General features: G+C 37.8%; 1 protein-coding gene across 1 annotated transcript; it reads right to left on the bottom strand.

Moving 5' to 3' along the window:
• Positions 1–228: 228 nt before the first annotated feature.
• snx1a (sorting nexin 1a) lies at positions 229–17,039 on the bottom strand. The gene is made up of 15 exons (XM_079859532.1): positions 16,862–17,039; positions 12,237–12,930; positions 9,392–9,528; positions 8,995–9,061; positions 7,485–7,528; positions 7,261–7,402; positions 7,100–7,178; positions 5,881–5,956; positions 5,601–5,714; positions 5,387–5,480; positions 5,031–5,236; positions 3,620–3,763; positions 3,460–3,540; positions 1,196–1,267; positions 229–1,113 (listed from the first exon to the last, which is right to left on the bottom strand). Exons 1-15 carry the CDS (start codon positions 16,961–16,963, stop codon positions 1,063–1,065), a joined length of 2,103 nt encoding a protein of 700 aa, XP_079715658.1. The 5' UTR covers positions 16,964–17,039; the 3' UTR covers positions 229–1,062.
• Positions 17,040–17,222: the final 183 nt, after the last annotated feature.

Genomic DNA, 17,222 nt, shown 5'->3' with positions numbered 1-17,222 from the left:
AAAGTGTTATTACAGAAGGGCCCAAAATATCATTCATGAAGCAAACTAAAAAAACATACAACAAAAAATGTCTAATGTTATAAATGACGATGAATACAAACTCTGACAGCAGCAAAATCTGTATAAAAAAAATCTCATGTAGAAACAATTTAATCATTAGTAGTAGCGTAGCAAAAGTCTATTAATTATTTTAACATGTCAGAGTCAAATATGGTTTGACACGAAACGATAACATGTTGGCATAAATGTCTACACACATGAAAATGTAAGATGAAGTAAATAAAGAGAAAAAGATTGAAGATGAGAAAAACAGGCCCTAAATGAAGGAGAAAACCAGTTTTAAGACTGAAGTGCTTTGGGCTTCTGGTTTGACCAGCTGAAAGAGCTCCGGTATTGATATAAAACGCTTTAGGAGCGTCTTCATAAACGCTTTACGTCAAGTGAACAAATAGAAACAAGATCCTAAATCTATTGAAGATTTAAAATGATCCTTTGAGTGAAAACCAAAAGAAAAATCACAGATCATGTACAGTTCCTGTCATTTCCACCGGCCAGTTTGATTTCAATAGTCCACCAAAAAAAACTGCATTACAATCTCATTTACTTGCAAAATACAATGTCATTATGGTGTTTTAAAGTGTATGTACCAATATTCTGGACTTCTGAAATGATCTAGGTCACCATTTGTCTCTGAAATCCTCTGAAAGCCTGCTGGGAAGTTTCTAACTGTGAATGAGAGGAGAGCGCCCTCTAGTGTAAACCACTGCTGATGAGTAACACATCTGAGTGGAGAATAAACATGAAGTTTGGTTGCATACAGACGAGGAAGACACCCAGCCACCACCACATGCGTTTACATCCCCCAAAAACAAGAGTCAACGTAAGAAAATAAAGGTGAAGATTACACAGAAAATATACAAGTTACTAATTCAATCAGAGTAACGAGCGGCCGGATAATGATTCCCTTTGCAGCACGATTTCTCTTGGTTTATAGGCAAGAGGTAAAGAGTGTAGAAAGGCCTCAGTCAGGGTGAGTGTGTGTGTTTGTGCGCGGGCGCCTCCTCATGCGATCGCTTTCGCCTCCGGTAAAAACGCCTCCCAGTATTTTATCAGCTAGAGGAGAGAAAGAGTGAAATGTGAATTACAAGTATTCAGACATATAAAATATAAAGGATAAAATAAAGTGTTCTTGTACCTGTTGTTCTGAGTGCAGCAGTGACTCCAGATATTTGATGATTTGTCTCTTAAAATCTCGAGCTTTTTCTTTCTGTTAGCAAAGACATTTAAATCAATTGTCAGTCTGAATCATTTTAAATACGATTCAACAATTAATTGAAGCGAGAACAACGGCAAATAAAATGTTTATTAGGAGTACTTGAAGTGCCCCTGTTATGCTATTTTAGTTTGGAGATCTCCTACTTTCTAATAATATAAACTGCAGCATCAGCTCTCTCTTCTCAGTGTCTGAAACGATTCGATAAAGGATTCAGTCTCTCTAAACCCCTCATTCTGAGAGCCTACTCTGCTCTGATTGGTCAGATAGCTCAGTCTGTTGTGATTGGTCTACTCTGCTCTGATTGGTCAGATAGCTCAGTCTGTTGTGATTGGTCTACTCTGCTCTGATTGGTCAGATAGCTCAGTCTGTTGTGATTGGTCTACTCTGCTCTGATTGGTCAGACGGCCCAGTCTGTTGTGACTGGTCTACTCTGCTCTGATTGGTCAGATAGCTCAGTCTGTTGTGATTGGTCTACTCTGCTCTGATTGGTCAGATAGCTCAGTCTGTTGTGATTGGTCTACTCTGCTCTGATTGGTCAGATAGCTCAGTCTGTTGTGATTGGTCTACTCTGCTCTGATTGGTCAGACGGCCCAGTCTGTTGTGACTGGTCTACTCTGCTCTGATTGGTCAGATAGCTCAGTCTGTTGTGATTGGTCTACTCTGCTCTGATTGGTCAGATAGCTCAGTCTGTTGCGATTGGTCTACTCTGCTCTGATTGGTCAGATAGCTCAGTCTGTTGTGATTGGTCTACTCTGCTCTGATTGGTCAGATGACTCAGTCTGTTGTGATTGGCCTACTCTGCTCTGATTGGTCAGATAGCTCAGTCTGTTGCGATTGGTCTACTCTGCTCTGATTGGTCAGATAGCTCAGTCTGTTGTGATTGCTCTACTCTGCTCTGATTGGTCAGATGGCCCAGTCTGTTGTGATTGGTCTACTCTGCTCTGATTGGTCAGATGACTCAGTCTGTTGTGATTGGTCTACGCTACTCTGATTGGTCAGATGGCCCAGTCTGTTGTGATTGGTCTACTCTACTCTGATTGGTCAGATGGCCCAGTCTGTTGTGATTGGTCCACTCTGCTCTGATTGGTCAGATAGCTCAGTCTGTTGTGATTGGTCTACTCTGCTCTGATTGGTCAGATAGCTCAGTCTGTTGTAATTGGTCTACTCTGCTCTGATTGGTCAGATAGCTCAGTCTGTTGTGATTGGTCTACTCTGCTCTGATTGGTCAGATAGCTCAGTCTGTTGTGATTGGTCTACTCTGCTCTGATTGGTCAGATGACTCAGTCTGTTGTGATTGGTCTACTCTACTCTGATTGGTCAGATGGCCCAGTCTGTTGTGATTGGTCTACTCTGCTCTGATTGGTCAGATGACTCAGTCTGTTGTGATTGGTCTACTCTGCTCTGATTGGTCAGATAGCTCAGTCTGTTGTGATTGGTCTGCTCTGATTGGTCAGATGGCCCAGTCTGTTGTGATTGGTCTACTCTGCTCTGATTGGTCAGATGGCACATTCTGTTGTGATTGGTCTACTCTGATTGGTCAGATAGCACAGTCTGTTGTGATTGGTCTACTCTGCTCTGATTGGTCAGACGGCCCAGTCTGCTGTGATTGGTCTACTCTGCTCTGATTGGTCAGACAGCACAGTCTGTTGTGATTGGTCTACTCTGCTCTGATTGGTCAGACGGCACAGTCTGTTGTGATTGGTGGACTGTTTAAAGCACCTGTCGGAAACCAAACACTCATTACCATATCTGAACTTCAGCTCTGGATCTTCCTCAGCACTTGACACACAGTGATACGAACAGTAACGATGGCTTCGGTTTTTTAGTATCGTTTCAAGCTCGAGTCCTCAAGTGCAGCAAAGTGGTTTTGCTTGGGCAGCACAGAAAACAGCGTCGTCTTGAACCAAACTCTTCCAGACTTCAACTACAACTAAAGTGTTTGAGGGTCACAGTAGACTTCGTTTGAGGGCAGCCATTGAAGACCATAGACTGTCATTATGCAAATTTTTTCGAGCAGTTCAGAAACTATTTTTTCTTTTAGAAGACAATCACTCAATTTACTGAGATTTACAATTTACAAAGTGCTCTATTACACACTACATTCAAGGCAATATCCAAAAAAAGCATAACAGGGGCCCTTTAATGCCAAGATATCCAAAGCCAACAGGGAAATCATGTCTTACATCAAAACGGATGACGTCTTTCTGTACGGTGGCTGAGATTCTCTCGAATTCTCTCTCGAACTGCGTGACCTTTGCCTCCCACTGCAGGACGAGACAGTAGAGTAAGACATGACTTAGAGGGTTACAGATGTAAGTGTTGAGCAGTGGTGTTGTGCATCACCTCAGAGATCTCGTCCTTGGCCTGCTGCAGTTTGTCAGGTTTGTTGGCCCACAGGAGTTTGGCCTCGGCCTCTCTCTTTTTCTGCAGCATGTTCTCAGCGTCCTGCCAGCGCTGCCACGCTTTCATTCTCTGATCAAAACACCCCTGACGATGTAGAATACAAATAAATGATGATTATTAATAATCAAATCTAATTTTTTCTTTTATTATAGATTTAGGTGTTATTTAGATTTAGATTTAAATTACATGTTTAGCATAATGATACATACTCTATGTAAACTACCAGTCAAACATATGAAATATTTTTTTCCCATGCTCACCAAGGCTGCATTTATTTGATTAATAATAATAAATGTTTCTTGAGCAGCAAATCATCATATTAGAATGATTTCTGAAGGATCATGTGACACTGAAGACTGGAGTAATGATGCTGAAAATTCAGCTTTGATCACAGGAATATACAGGAATTACATTTTAAAATATATTTAAACAGAAACCAGTTATTTTAAATTGTAATAACATTTCACAATATTACCGTTTTTACTGTGTTTTTGATCAAATGAATGCAGCCTTAGTGAGCAGAAGAGACTTCTTTCAAAAACATTTAAAAAATGTAATTATTCCAAACTTTTGACCAGCACTGTATCTACATTGTAAATTTAATTTATTATAATAATTTTTTTTAAATATTAATAATTCAAATAAAAATAAAAATAACAATTATGTAGATACATACAGATATGCATCATGATGCTGAAAAAAAAAAAAAATCAATAATTATAATAATGAATTCTGATACAATAATGATCCTGATACATACCTGTATGTATTTACATAATTGTTATTTTATTATTATTATTTATTATTAGTACAACAACAATTAAGATATAACATTAACATTTAATTATTATTATTCATTATTATTAGAATTAATAATAAGATATATATATATAGATTTATAGGTTTATATCACAATTCTAAAAATGTAAAAGTTAAATTTCTTTTTATTTTCAAATATATCTATAATACTAATATTAACATAAATTAATAATACATTTATTATTATTATTATTGGCAACAACAACGATAATATATTGGATAATATGGTAAAAACAAAATGTAATTAAAAAATATTTGATTTATTGCATACAACCACATGGTAATGCTTATTTTTTGACAATCCTGTGAATTAAATAGGTTTACAAATGAAGGGTATAATTTTCTCTTTGCATGTAGAACGCCAACTGAAATATAAGATTACTTATAACAAATAAATCCGTGCCAGTTTAACATTATATAATACCTTAATGTTAAAACTGACAGACTTAAATCATAACACACAGTAAAGCAACAGGACGAGTCGGATTTTTCTTCTGTGTGTGTGTGTGCGTGTTTGTGTGTGTGTGTGTACCCTGACGGCTCCCAGCAGTCGTATATAATCGGCCAGCAGCTCAGAGAAGGTGAAGAAGTCGTTGGCCGCCTGGTCCTGGTGGAGCTGCTCGATTCGATCTTCCACCTCGGCCAGCTGAGACAGAGCTCGAGACAGAGCCGTGTTATCCTCCGAGCTGCCCAGCATCGCCACGCTCTTCGCAAACACGGCTGTGTTCCCAGACAACTCTGAAACACACATCCCACCCTTTAACAACTAGTCCAATCAGATTCTGTTTCACCTAATATATGTCACATTACAGAATGGGTTGCAATTCCCAAATCTGAATGCACTACATTTAAAAAATAAAATAAAATCCACATTTCAGCCCTTCTGACCTTTCCTGTGATTGACAAGCGATTCCACCATGACGTGGAGTTTCCGCAACTGCTGTTCTTCATTTTCTACATCCTGGATCTTCTCATCAAACCACTGAAACCAACAAGCACACACACCGTTTAATATTCAGTCTCCTTTCTAGGTTGGTTTTAAGCTTATTCCTCTTTATAGAGGAGCTCAGCGTGGGTCAGACCAGCGTGTTTTTCCACTCACCACGTCCTGTTCGTTCATCTTGATGGTCATCTTACTCACTGCATCTGTGGCTTTGTTGAGCATTTTGAGGAAGCCGGCTCCACTCAGAGCCTGTGTGCCGACCGCTCTGGGTAACTAACACACACACACACACACATACACAGCATGTGAGGAATGGATAAATAAACATCTGCATGTGAGAAAGTCACTTCTCTTAGGTTTATGTTAAAGTGGAGTTGGCGGTCGCATGCGTTGATTGAATGATTCAAAATGTTGGTTTTTATGCAAGAAGCTGTGTCACCTCTTCTTTCTCTAAAAACTCTCTGACATCAGGGTCCTGCAGGAGAGACGGGTGACTTACAATCCTCTGAAGATACCTGCAACAACACACAAACAATCCTCAAACACAACCTCAAAATATATCAATATTAATTACTACTAACATTATATTTATTACATTATATTATCAGATCTAAATAATAATCAACAACGTTAGATTGGATAACATCATGAATTGGGATATAATAAAAATGTAATGTTAGTTGTAAACTTGTAATTAATGTATATTTTAATTTGAATAAAGATGGATAAATGACTTAGATTGGATAATATAATGTTAGTTGTAATTAATATTCATACTTAGATAAGGTAAGTATAGATAAGTATTTTTTCTGTCCTCATTAAAATATATATTTACTTCTAACATTAAATTACATCGCACTATCAAATTTAATAATGCATTATTTAATTTGATTTATTATTTAATAAATTACGTTATTAATATGAATTATTACTAACATTACATTACAATCAAAGTAATATTTCTGTCCACATTAAAATGAAAATACAGTGTAATGATAGTAGTGATTAATATTAATATTATATTATCCAATTTAAGACATTTTCTATCCCCATATATGATTTTAATTATGGTGAACATAACCATTATTCAGTTTAAGTAATTTTTCTGTCCTCATTATTTAAATATATATTAATATGAATTACTACTGACATTTATATATTATCCAGTTTAAGTATTTTTTCTGTCCTCGTGTATATATATATATATATATATATATATATATATATATATATATATATATATATATATATATATATATACACACACACACAATATACTTTATATATTATACAACTATTATTATACTATCCAGTTTAAGTAATTTTTCTGTTCTCATTAAAATGAAAATAAATATAATGATAGTAGTAATTAATATTAACATTATATTATATTAACCAATCTAAGTAATTTTTCTGTAATAAAAAAACTGTAGAGTCAATCATAGTATGGTGTTTTATAAACAGATGTATGAAGAGGGATTTTAAACCAATGAGATTTCACTGGGGGCGGAGCTTCTTAGTGCAATGTGACGAAACGTTCTGACATGACACATTGATGACAGATGTGGCCAGTCAGGACAAAAACTAGGTGAAGAAGTGTGATTCATCTCTTTACTAGAGCAACTAGTTAAGAAACATTGTCATCTTCAGTAACGAACCTCTCTAGAGCAGCTCTCCTCCGCTCCACAAACTCTGCTGACGATGGGTCCTCCTTCCCCACTTTGACTTTTGTCATACCTGGAAAATCCACACACAGTTATTCATAATCAGACACTTGCTCATAATCAGATCAGATGCATTAGCAGAAGCAAGTTTCTACCCAGAATGCTCTTCTCCGGTGGCGGAGGAATGATGTATCCATTCTGTGAGTGCTTCTCCGAGAGCTTTTCGTACAATCCCAGGAAATCACTGAAACGCCTGCGTACAGTAAACGTCTTGCTACGGAACATGGTTAACGACGTCTGAGGGGATGAAAAGAGGGAGATTTAGACAGGGTGTCGTATTGTGTGCTCGTGTAATCTGCACAAGAGCCTGAAAAATCACCTGTGTTGAAACTTTGTAGGCCATGTAAGCATTCATACCGTCACCTGTAAGTAGCAGAGAGAGAAATAAAACCCCAACATAACACACATATGTGCTGTTAACCTCAAGCTTAAAGATCAGGAATGGTTACACAAAGGTCATACGTTTAGAGTCAATGATCCCAGCTGAAAAAACAAAAAGCTTGACTAGCTTAAACTGGTCTCCCAGACTGGACCGGTTTGCTGGTTTTAGAAGGGTTGGTTGTCAGCTTGTCAAACTAAACCAGTTTAAATATCAGTTTTTCCAGGGCACCAGCAAAAACCAGCAAACTAGAGTAAATCAACAAAAAAAAAATTCTATCGAAACTTCCAAGATTTACATATTTAAATGACTTCGGTTATGATTAGCATGTAAAATGTGTTACGACGCCCTTGCAAAACTGCTCAGTAAAGGAGAGGATTCATAAAAGTGGGTGGGATATGCTCATGTCTTTGTCAAATTTCTGACCAACCTATGTTAGTTGAACGAATGAGGCATTTATATAGCGCTTCATATGTACTACTGTACACCCAAAGCGCTTTATAATCATATCAGGGGATCTCTCCTCAACCTAGGTATGCAGTTAAAGACCCATGCGAGTCACTTTCAAAACACTAGGAAGAGATTTTTGCTGTAAATACATACAATACAACATTAAACTTCTTTATTTCAAAAGAAAAATTCTTGCTTTTATTACTAAACCAATTTAAGCTAAACAACGTTTACTCCCAAGATCCTCCAAAGCAACTGAACCTGCAATTCTAACTTCATTTAAACTTCTAACTAGTGCCGGCTGGATCACATATAACTAGATCGTCTCTATAAATTCTCATACAAAGAAATTAAGAGCACATGAAAACAAGAGACATTAATAACTGATTATGCAGTCAATGTATGCTTTTTGCTTTTCTATGCATTTTGCATATTTTTGGAATAGTAAAATAAACTTTTAGCTGTAGTGTGCCTCTTTTTTGGCAAATAATTTTGCCAGATAAATACCTTAACCAAGTGTTTTTTTTGTTTTTCTCCCTCATATAAAAAAATATTTGACAAATATAAAATATTTTAATCTAACTTGTAGGGTTATTAAAACAAATATCCCCTCTGGACATCACTTTTGGCCACTATATACAAAGTAAGAGTGAGCAAACTATCAGCAAAAATATGATATATTATATCAAGTGAAATATTATCTCCCCAGAGCTTATTTTAGACCTTACGGTAACACCACACCTTTAAAAAAGAAGAAGGACGGGAAATGAAAAAAAGCTGGCACAGGGCAAAAAAAGGAAGTTGTTATCGTATGGCAATGCTCTAGACAGACGTATATGCGACTCAGTTCCTTAATTAGAACAATTTCACCTCGTAAGATAACCACGGTTTTCTGTTTCCTGCAAACTCAGCCCACTACTCTTTCAAACTAATGTTTTATGAGAACAGCGTTAATCCTGAAACGAGACATCAGAAAGCAAGTTGAAGATGAAGGTCTTACCAACTTTCTCTGGATTTGTGACGGAAATGTTTAGATCAAACTTGTCCTCACTTTCCTCTTCCTCCAGCTTTATGAGAAAAAAGAGAAAGGAAGAAGGAAACCTGTAAGGTTTGATCTGATCTCTAGTGACGGGAAGCGCAAGAAATGCAACAAATCCAGTTTTGATTCTGATTCAACTTGATTCTTTTAGTAGCTTTGACTAATTTAATTTTCAGATGAAACACACATAAATAAATAATTCATAAGTTTAAGACTGATTCATCAAAAAGAATCAGCTCATAAGAGTCATTTGCTTGTGAATCAGTCACTAAAGGAGCCAACATCATGAAAACATTCAGTCTCAGTACTTTTTATTTAAAAAATGTTCAATTTCCAACCATCTTTATAAGTGTTTTACCTCCTCCAGGGTTTTGGACGGAGGTTTGCTGGAGCTGCTGGCTACCGGGGCGGCAGGAGCCGATACTGACGCTTTCAAGGCATCTTTCTTCTTGCGGTCATTAAGAGGACTGTCCAGAGACAACTCCACTGTGGCTTCTGGGAAAAACAGTGAGAGAAAGTGCATTTTATGGATTCAATAAAACTAAAAAGATGCAACACAAACACAACCTAGAGCACAAACACACATACACATGCAAAACACATTCCGTCAGCAACATAAAGCAGGGTGAGAGGTCAAAGGTCGCTGAGGAATTCCTTTTCCCCTTCCTGAGTCAACGCTGAGAAAGCGAATTCATCATCCATCACTCAGAGAAGTGATGTGCATGCATTTCTGCTTGTAAAATACATGCAAGTAAAAAAAAAAAAAGCAGGAAAATGTTTCATTGCGCAAAAAAAAACACAGCCTTGAAAACCCTAAAGCACTTTAGGTGACTTCTAATCAGTGTTATTTAAGTATTATTTATATAAGAAGAGCATTTTCTATATCAGTTTTCATTTTAATTGTAGTTTTAGTTTATTTATTTTGTTTTACTTATGGAGTTTTATTATTTTACTTGAGCATCTATGATCTAGGAAGGCGGTTCACTCGCTTGATGCCTATGATAGCCAAAAGTGCTTTCAATGTAGTCGGCTCGTAAGGTTTCGAAACACAAGTCGAACTTTTAAATGCACCAGTGACACCAAACCATTATCAAGGTAGGCCACTCACAAGGTTTCGAAAAAATGACCTAAACATTCAAACAAGCTTTTCACATGTGGGAGGGCAGCTACATTTTGAAACACAAATTAAACTGGCTTAAACATGCCCCAAAATGCTCTCAAGGTTTTAAAGCTCAAAACTGTTGTCTAGATAGGCAGCTCGCCAGGTTTTGAAGATTAGAACAATAAATTTGTGTTATAAGATGTCAAAAAACAATATATGTTACTTCTTCAGCTAGTCCTAGACTAAAATGCTTGTTTGAACTGTTGAGCAACTTGGACCGAAATATCTTTAAAAAAGTCAGTGCCATTAGCCGCTTTCCGACCGGAGGAACCTTTTCACTGTTCCTAGAACTATTGGCTATAGTGCCCGGATGTCGGCGTGTTCGCACCGCAGGAACTAGGAACTCCATTTGTAGGAACTAATTTGGGTCCTACTTCAGAGTAGGGTCTAAACCAGCACTATAGGAAGTAGGAACTACCCGTGACGTTAGTGTACGCTGATTGACCGAACGCACGCGGAACACCAGCACCCGCCATTTTTAAAACAGCTATATGTAAACACACAGATTATAGCCTATATATTTACTCCAGAAACTAACTATACAAACATGGAAAACAGTGATAGATGGGTCTCTAAACCTTTATGCTGAAGAGAAAATCCAACGCAACTTTGAGGGGACCAAGCCAAACATGGTTATGTTTATCTGCCCAGCTAGCAACACTGGACATCAACCACACGGCATAGGCTAATAACCTTTTTTCATATACTGTCTACTTTCTATAACAGTTCTATCTAATAACATATTAAACTACTGTTAGACAGATCGCTAACTAATAAACACAGAGAATGCGAGCATTGTTTGCTCTGGCGTTCTCAGCGCTGCCAAAATAAAGGTCCGTCGCACCGTCAAAATAAAAGTCACCGTGCTTGCGTCACTCCCTTACCCCTCCTACCAGTTCCTATGGCCACTTGGCCAGTGCGAACGCAAACAGCAAAACCGAGTTTCGGGGAGAGTAGTTCTTAGAACTGTTTAGAAGTGGACAGTTCCTAGAACTAAGTTCCTGTAACTACTTGGTCGGAAAGCGGCTATTATTGTGTCTCTTGATGTCTCCAGATACACACACTAGTAAGGCACATTTATAAAAGCTACTTAAATGACCTAATTGAACTAAGGCCTAATCCTGACTTAATCTAAGCCCTGTCTGTGAAAACAGGCCTTAGTTTTGAAAGATGAACTTTTACATTTGCCTATGATGCCTGAAAAAGCTCTCTGGGAAGGGCACTTATTATATACTGAAACAAAAAAAAATTATATACAAAAAACACTGTCTATGTTGGCAGTTCGGAGGATTCTGCAACACAAAGCAAACTCTTAAATGCACCAATGTCACCCAAAAATACTGTCTAGGTAGGCTGCTCGAAACATGAACCAAGCATTTAAAAGTGCTTATGATGCTTAAAAAAAAAATGTTGTCTGACAAGGTAGCCAAGTTTTGACAAACAAACAAACTAAACTAAATACTCAAAAATGCTGTCTATATAGGCAACTTTTAAAGATTTGAGCAATACATTTTGGTGTTATGAAGCCCAAAAACCCTGTGCTACAAGGGTTTTCACAGGAAGAACTATTTTTGGTTCCCCAAATAACCTTTCAGCAAAAGTCTTAAGGTCCTTGCACACTGAGTCCGAAATTCGCATTTTTCGCACGTTAAAAAATAAATACGACCTCACGTTATGTCAATCACGCTTGCACACTGCCTCCGAAACTTTCGTCCGTCATAAAAAAATTCGGATCAGGTTCGATTTTCTGCATTTTTCGGACTCAAGGACCTTTAGTTTGAACATTTTGATGATCTAAAGAAGCTTTTTTCACTATAAAGAATCTTTTGTGGAATGTAAAGGTTCTTCATGGAACCATTGATACCAATAAAGACCCTTTATTTTTAAGAGTGTATGATGCTCAAAATGCTGTCTAGGCAAGTAGCTCACTAAGCTTTAAAGATTTGAACAATCACTTTGTGTCATGATGCCTATGATGCCCAAAAAACAGGTCTAGGTAGGCAGTCAAAAGGGTCACAGTCATGATCTGGTGTTACTGTACCTGAGAAGATGTCCTGCTCCTCAGAGTGAACCCCATTGGTCCTGGAGCTGCCGCCCGAGGAAGGTTTGGTGGCGGGTGCCGTCACGGCTTCCTCTGCGAACAGATCCGTGGGGTCGTCTTTAACATGTGGCTTGACCTTCACTTCTGATTTCACCTCTGTAAAGACATTGATAGGTGGCCCACTCGCCACTGAAGGCTGAGGCTTCTTCGTCATGCCTTTTAATGGCTCTTTGAACAGGTCTTCCTCCTCTTCCTCATCATCCTCATCCTCATCGCCGAACAGCTCAGCGCTCCCTGGTTTCTTGGCGGCAGAGCCTTTGCTGCCCGTCGGAGGGTCTTCGAAAATATCCTGATGTCGGACTCCAATGGCGTTTTTGTGCACAGGCTTGCTGCTGATATCACTAGGTGCTTTACCGATGACATCAGACTTTGGCGTTTCTACAGGCTCTTTCAAGAGATCTGGCACGGGGTTTTGGACTTCAGGCGAACTAATCACATCGGCTTCATCGTCCAGCGGGTCGCTGAGCAGGTCCACGGCCTCATCGCTGCCAGGAGATTGTATCTTCACGTTCTTCTGGGGTTCAGAGTTAATGTTGCTAAGAGGATCGCTGAAGATATCTTCTGGTGGCTCGTTGAAGATGTCTTTAGGAGGTCCGGTTGTGTCAGGCGACAGTGAATCCATCTCGGAGATCGACTAGGAACGGCACAGAAATGATTATTCAGCTAATGTTGTAAAATTGAGTTACTATAAATTGAAATATTGTGAGTTTAAACAGGATTACTACATTGTGTTTAACAGCCTGTGGAATAATTTTCCATCTGGTAGGGAATTGTTTTTCCAAATACATTAAACATTTTCAAGCTGAATCTCACAAAATTTGTCAAAAAATTCCAAAACAAAAAAGATGTCTAACAGGCGCTGGATCAAAACGAAAGATATGAAAATAAACAAGGAAAATCCACACACTGTTTAACTCTTTCCTTTATTTGCAAAATATAACAGCAACTTTTTAGATTTGGGTCCGAATGAAGGAAAGAGTTAACGGTGTTTGGATTTTCCTCATTTATTTTCATATCTCTGGTTAAAGGTCAACCCTAAATAAAGAAAAAAGTCTATTTTTAGTATTATTTTTGCATTGAAAAATTAAGCATATTTTGTTAAGCATAAGTTCTTGCTACAGTAATAAGGCTATATAAAATTTTTCGTGTTAATATTTTTTAAGTTTATGTATTTGTGCATTTCTACAATTGGTAATTTTATACTTAAAGGCAGGGTAGGTGATTTGCTTCAAAAACATGTTTTGCTATGCTGGTTGAAAGTCTCTTCACATCCTGATAGCAATCACTAAGTCAAGTGGTCTAAATGTATTTATATGTATATGGATATATATATATAGTCTGTGGAAGGCGTAGGACCATAAAAACAACTCGTATAACTCGAGAAAATCATAGAACTCGTTCCGAGGGCTACGATATTTTGTCCTAACATCTATGTATGTTTTTACACACCCTGCTCGTGCAGACATCACATATCATCAGCGCGTTTCATGCTATGCAAAGTTAGACAGACGTCAGTCACAGAACACCGTAAACGAAACAGCGGCTGTAGTTCCTCCTGAACCAAAACAACGAGCTTATACTGCATTCACGCCATAACTACTGTCTTTTGTAAGAGATGGAAACACGTAATGTTACACTCGGAGCGGATCGATACTCGAATTTATGCGTTTCAATGGCAACACCATCAACGCCGTTATGAATCTGCAGCAGTCAGGTGATACAGGTCAGGGGCCGTATTCACAAAGCATTTTATCTTACCACTAGGAGTACTCCTAAATCGCACTAAAAGATTTTAGCTAGGAGTTTTCTCTTAGAAGTTATTCACAACGCCTTTCAGACCTACTCTTAGTAAAGAAAAATGACAACTCCTAAACTAAGAGTGAGTCTTCGTTGCTATGGATGACGTCATTACTCATGCACGAGCTTGACTGAAGTGACCACCTTGATTGGCTGATGATTGTAACGCGGGAATGATTCCAAACACCTCCCCTACGATGATGAGTGACAGGTGACAGGTCTGAGAATGCGTGCACTACACAAGTAGTGCGAAGGACGGAAGATGATGAATAACTGAATAAATAGCCTAAATGAATAAAGAGTAAGGCAAAACAAATAGCCTAGTAGCCTAATGAAACATATGGATTGATGCAATATCTTTGCAACATTATTGAATTAATCTGTCACTATATGCCTCTGCCTATACGTTTGCAAAGAGAAGAACATTTTAATTTGATTCACAATGAAACGTTACAATTAGTTTACATGCAATGAGTAGCCTAGTTTTGGTTGTTGTTGGTGGCGTTATTGCATCCCTAGTTATGCCTACAATGCAAAATTGTTCCCTCGCAATTGGAAGCTCCTGCGCATTTCAAAACATTGCAACGTGAAATGCCACAAAAAGCGGTTTGTGAATAGGTCTTAGTGAGTTAGGAGTCCTCTCGACTTCTTTTAAGCTGTCCCAGACTTAGGTGCTACTTTTAGGGCTAAAATGCTTTGTGAATTACTCTTAGTCAAAAAAATTAGGAGTCCTAAAGTTACGAGTGACACGCCCATTATTTTTAGGAGTTGCTCCTAAATTCGCCAGTTAGGAGCTACTTTTAGCCTTAAAATTCCTAGTGAATACGGCCCCAGAGCTCTTTAAGTTATGTTCATTATTATTGTAATATTATGTGCTTTGAGACATGAGGTCATTTAACGCCGTCTCTCATGGCGCTTTTGTTTGCTCCCTGCTGTATGTGTTTTGAAGGAGGAGTGGCTTTGGAGACGCCCTGAAGGGAGGGTGGGATCTTATGCTTTTACATTTACATTTATTCATTTAGCAGACGCTTTTATCCAAAGCGACTTACAAATGAGAACAATTGAAGCAGTTAAACTAACAGTAGGACAACAATATGCAAGTGCTATGATCCTTCTCAGTTTAATCTAACGCAGTACTTTTAAAGCTACTATCGCTAGCTTCTCTGAAAATCACCTACTTTACCTTTAAATTGTCAAATATTTATTATATTACAAGTATTTGTGAATACAGTTGGTGGTTTAAAAAATATAAAAGTAAAGCAAGCCTATTTTAGTACTTTCATTGCATTGAAATTTAAATCCAACCAAATACTTATTATTGTAATAGTAATTACATAATTAAAATGTAAAATATTTGTTATTACAGGTATTATTCTTTTTTGATTGCTTGTACAACTGGCATTTTACAATACATAAATAATAAAATAAGCCTATTTTAGTGCTATCTTTGCATTGAAAATGAAGCAAATTTTTTCACCCAAAGTCTCATTATTGTAACAGTAAATATTTAAATGATAAAATATTCATCATGCTAGTCTTTGTTATTTTTATATACGTGAGCATTTGTACAATTGATGGTTTAAAATGAATAAATATATAACATTGATTCCAGACAGGATGGTTCAAATAAACATGATTACATAAAACGTAATCACGGAAAATTTCCTAAATGGTCCTGAAACAGGCTACTTTTTTTATTATGTTAAATAAAATGTCATATTTCTATCTTTTGATTTTGGGGTAACGTATTTATTATATACAATATTTTAAAGACCTGCACATTTAGTACTCATTTCGCAGTCACTTTCATCCAAAGCGACTTCTAGCACCCTTACAGGGACATTCCTCCTGTATTAACCCAGGGTTAAGTGTCTTGCTTAACGGTACAATGGTTACAGCTTACGAATCAACCCACGCTGGGTTCAAACCTACAACCTTTCAGTTCCAGTGCAGACCTTTAACCACCAATCCACTCCTTCCTGACTCGCGTACAGCAACTGTAAATTCCTTCCCACAAAGCAAATTCTTCAGAAAATAAATGCTTACTAAGGGAAAAAAAGGCATTTAGACATTCACTCAAGTTTGAGACTCACATGACCAGACCTTCAGTACTTTGCCCTGAAAAGACTGAAATTACTACGCTGAGTAAACATTGACTGCAGGACACCAGCTCATTTATTAAGAGACAGATTTGCCTTCATAATACTCATCATACTGTAGTTTGGATCTCTTCTATGGACTGCATGCACATATGCATATTTTATATACATAAAACATCATAACTATGATATGTTGGGTGGTTCTGCATGAAGAAGTTAATCTACTTTCACGCTTCCTTTATAATTAGACACAACACAGCATTCATTTTACACACATACACACTTCTCTAACAGTGTGACTTCAGTCTGTTTGGAAAACTGGGTCAACATTCCTTGTGATATTATTTATTCAACAACAAGAGTCCTCTCCAAAAACTTCAGTGTCACATGCAGGCCTAAACTCAGATCTATTTAACCCTGCGGAAGAATCAAATCTGAGGTGGTGATGAAAGTGATATCTTTATTAAACCGTTAAGCAAATATGATCACAGAAAACGCCGTGTAAACCAGCAGATCTGAAGATCTACGGTTGAAGAAGACGAAGAATAAGAGCAGGGAGATCTGAAGGTGTCAGAGAAGTGAAAGTGATCGGTCTTCTTCTCTTTCTGCCTGTCTGTATGAAGTCTCTGGCTAATTAGTTTCATAAATGCGTTTAATTGTGTTACTCACCGTGCCCGTGAACGCGTCTGCGCCGTCGTCACTGTCCTCCAGCAGCTCGGGCTCCTCTGAGTCCGGGAAAGGAGGAGGACTGCGCTCCGAGCTGGCCGCCATCTTCAGCTCCACACACGGAAAAACTTTATTACAAGCGGAGAACGCTAGAGAGAAAATGAGAGAGCGACATTGAACTGATACGAAGAGAGAGAGAGATAGCGAAACAGCGACGCCCAGTGGTCAATAGTGGCGGGCTTTGCGCTGTTACGTCACGCTCACAAGACCACTCCCAAAGTAATACAATTTTATTTAATAAAAATATACACTGGTTTAAAATGTAAAAATTAAATAACGCTAGAGTTAGAGAGTTATAGAACAC

The sequence above is a fragment of the Squalius cephalus genome (genome assembly GCF_949319135.1).
Source record: "Squalius cephalus genome assembly, chromosome: 23".
NCBI classification, from domain to species: Eukaryota; Metazoa; Chordata; class Actinopteri; order Cypriniformes; family Leuciscidae; genus Squalius; species Squalius cephalus.
Note: the sequence above shows the minus strand (reverse complement) of the source record. Positions and strands in the feature narration are given on the sequence as shown.

What these genes read in the sequence shown, in the direction of transcription:
- snx1a (XM_079859532.1), bottom strand. Translation starts at nt 16,963, where the DNA reads ATGGCGGCCAGCTCGGAGCGCAGTCCTCCTCCTTTCCCGGACTCAGAG. An exon ending in CACAAATCCAGAGAAAGTTG is followed by an intron (nt 7,529 to 8,994) that starts GTAAGACCTTCA and finishes TGCTACTTACAG; the next exon opens with GTGACGGTATGAATGCTTAC. An exon ending in CCTACAAAGTTTCAACACAG is followed by an intron (nt 7,403 to 7,484) that starts GTGATTTTTCAG and finishes TCATCCCCTCAG; the next exon opens with ACGTCGTTAACCATGTTCCG.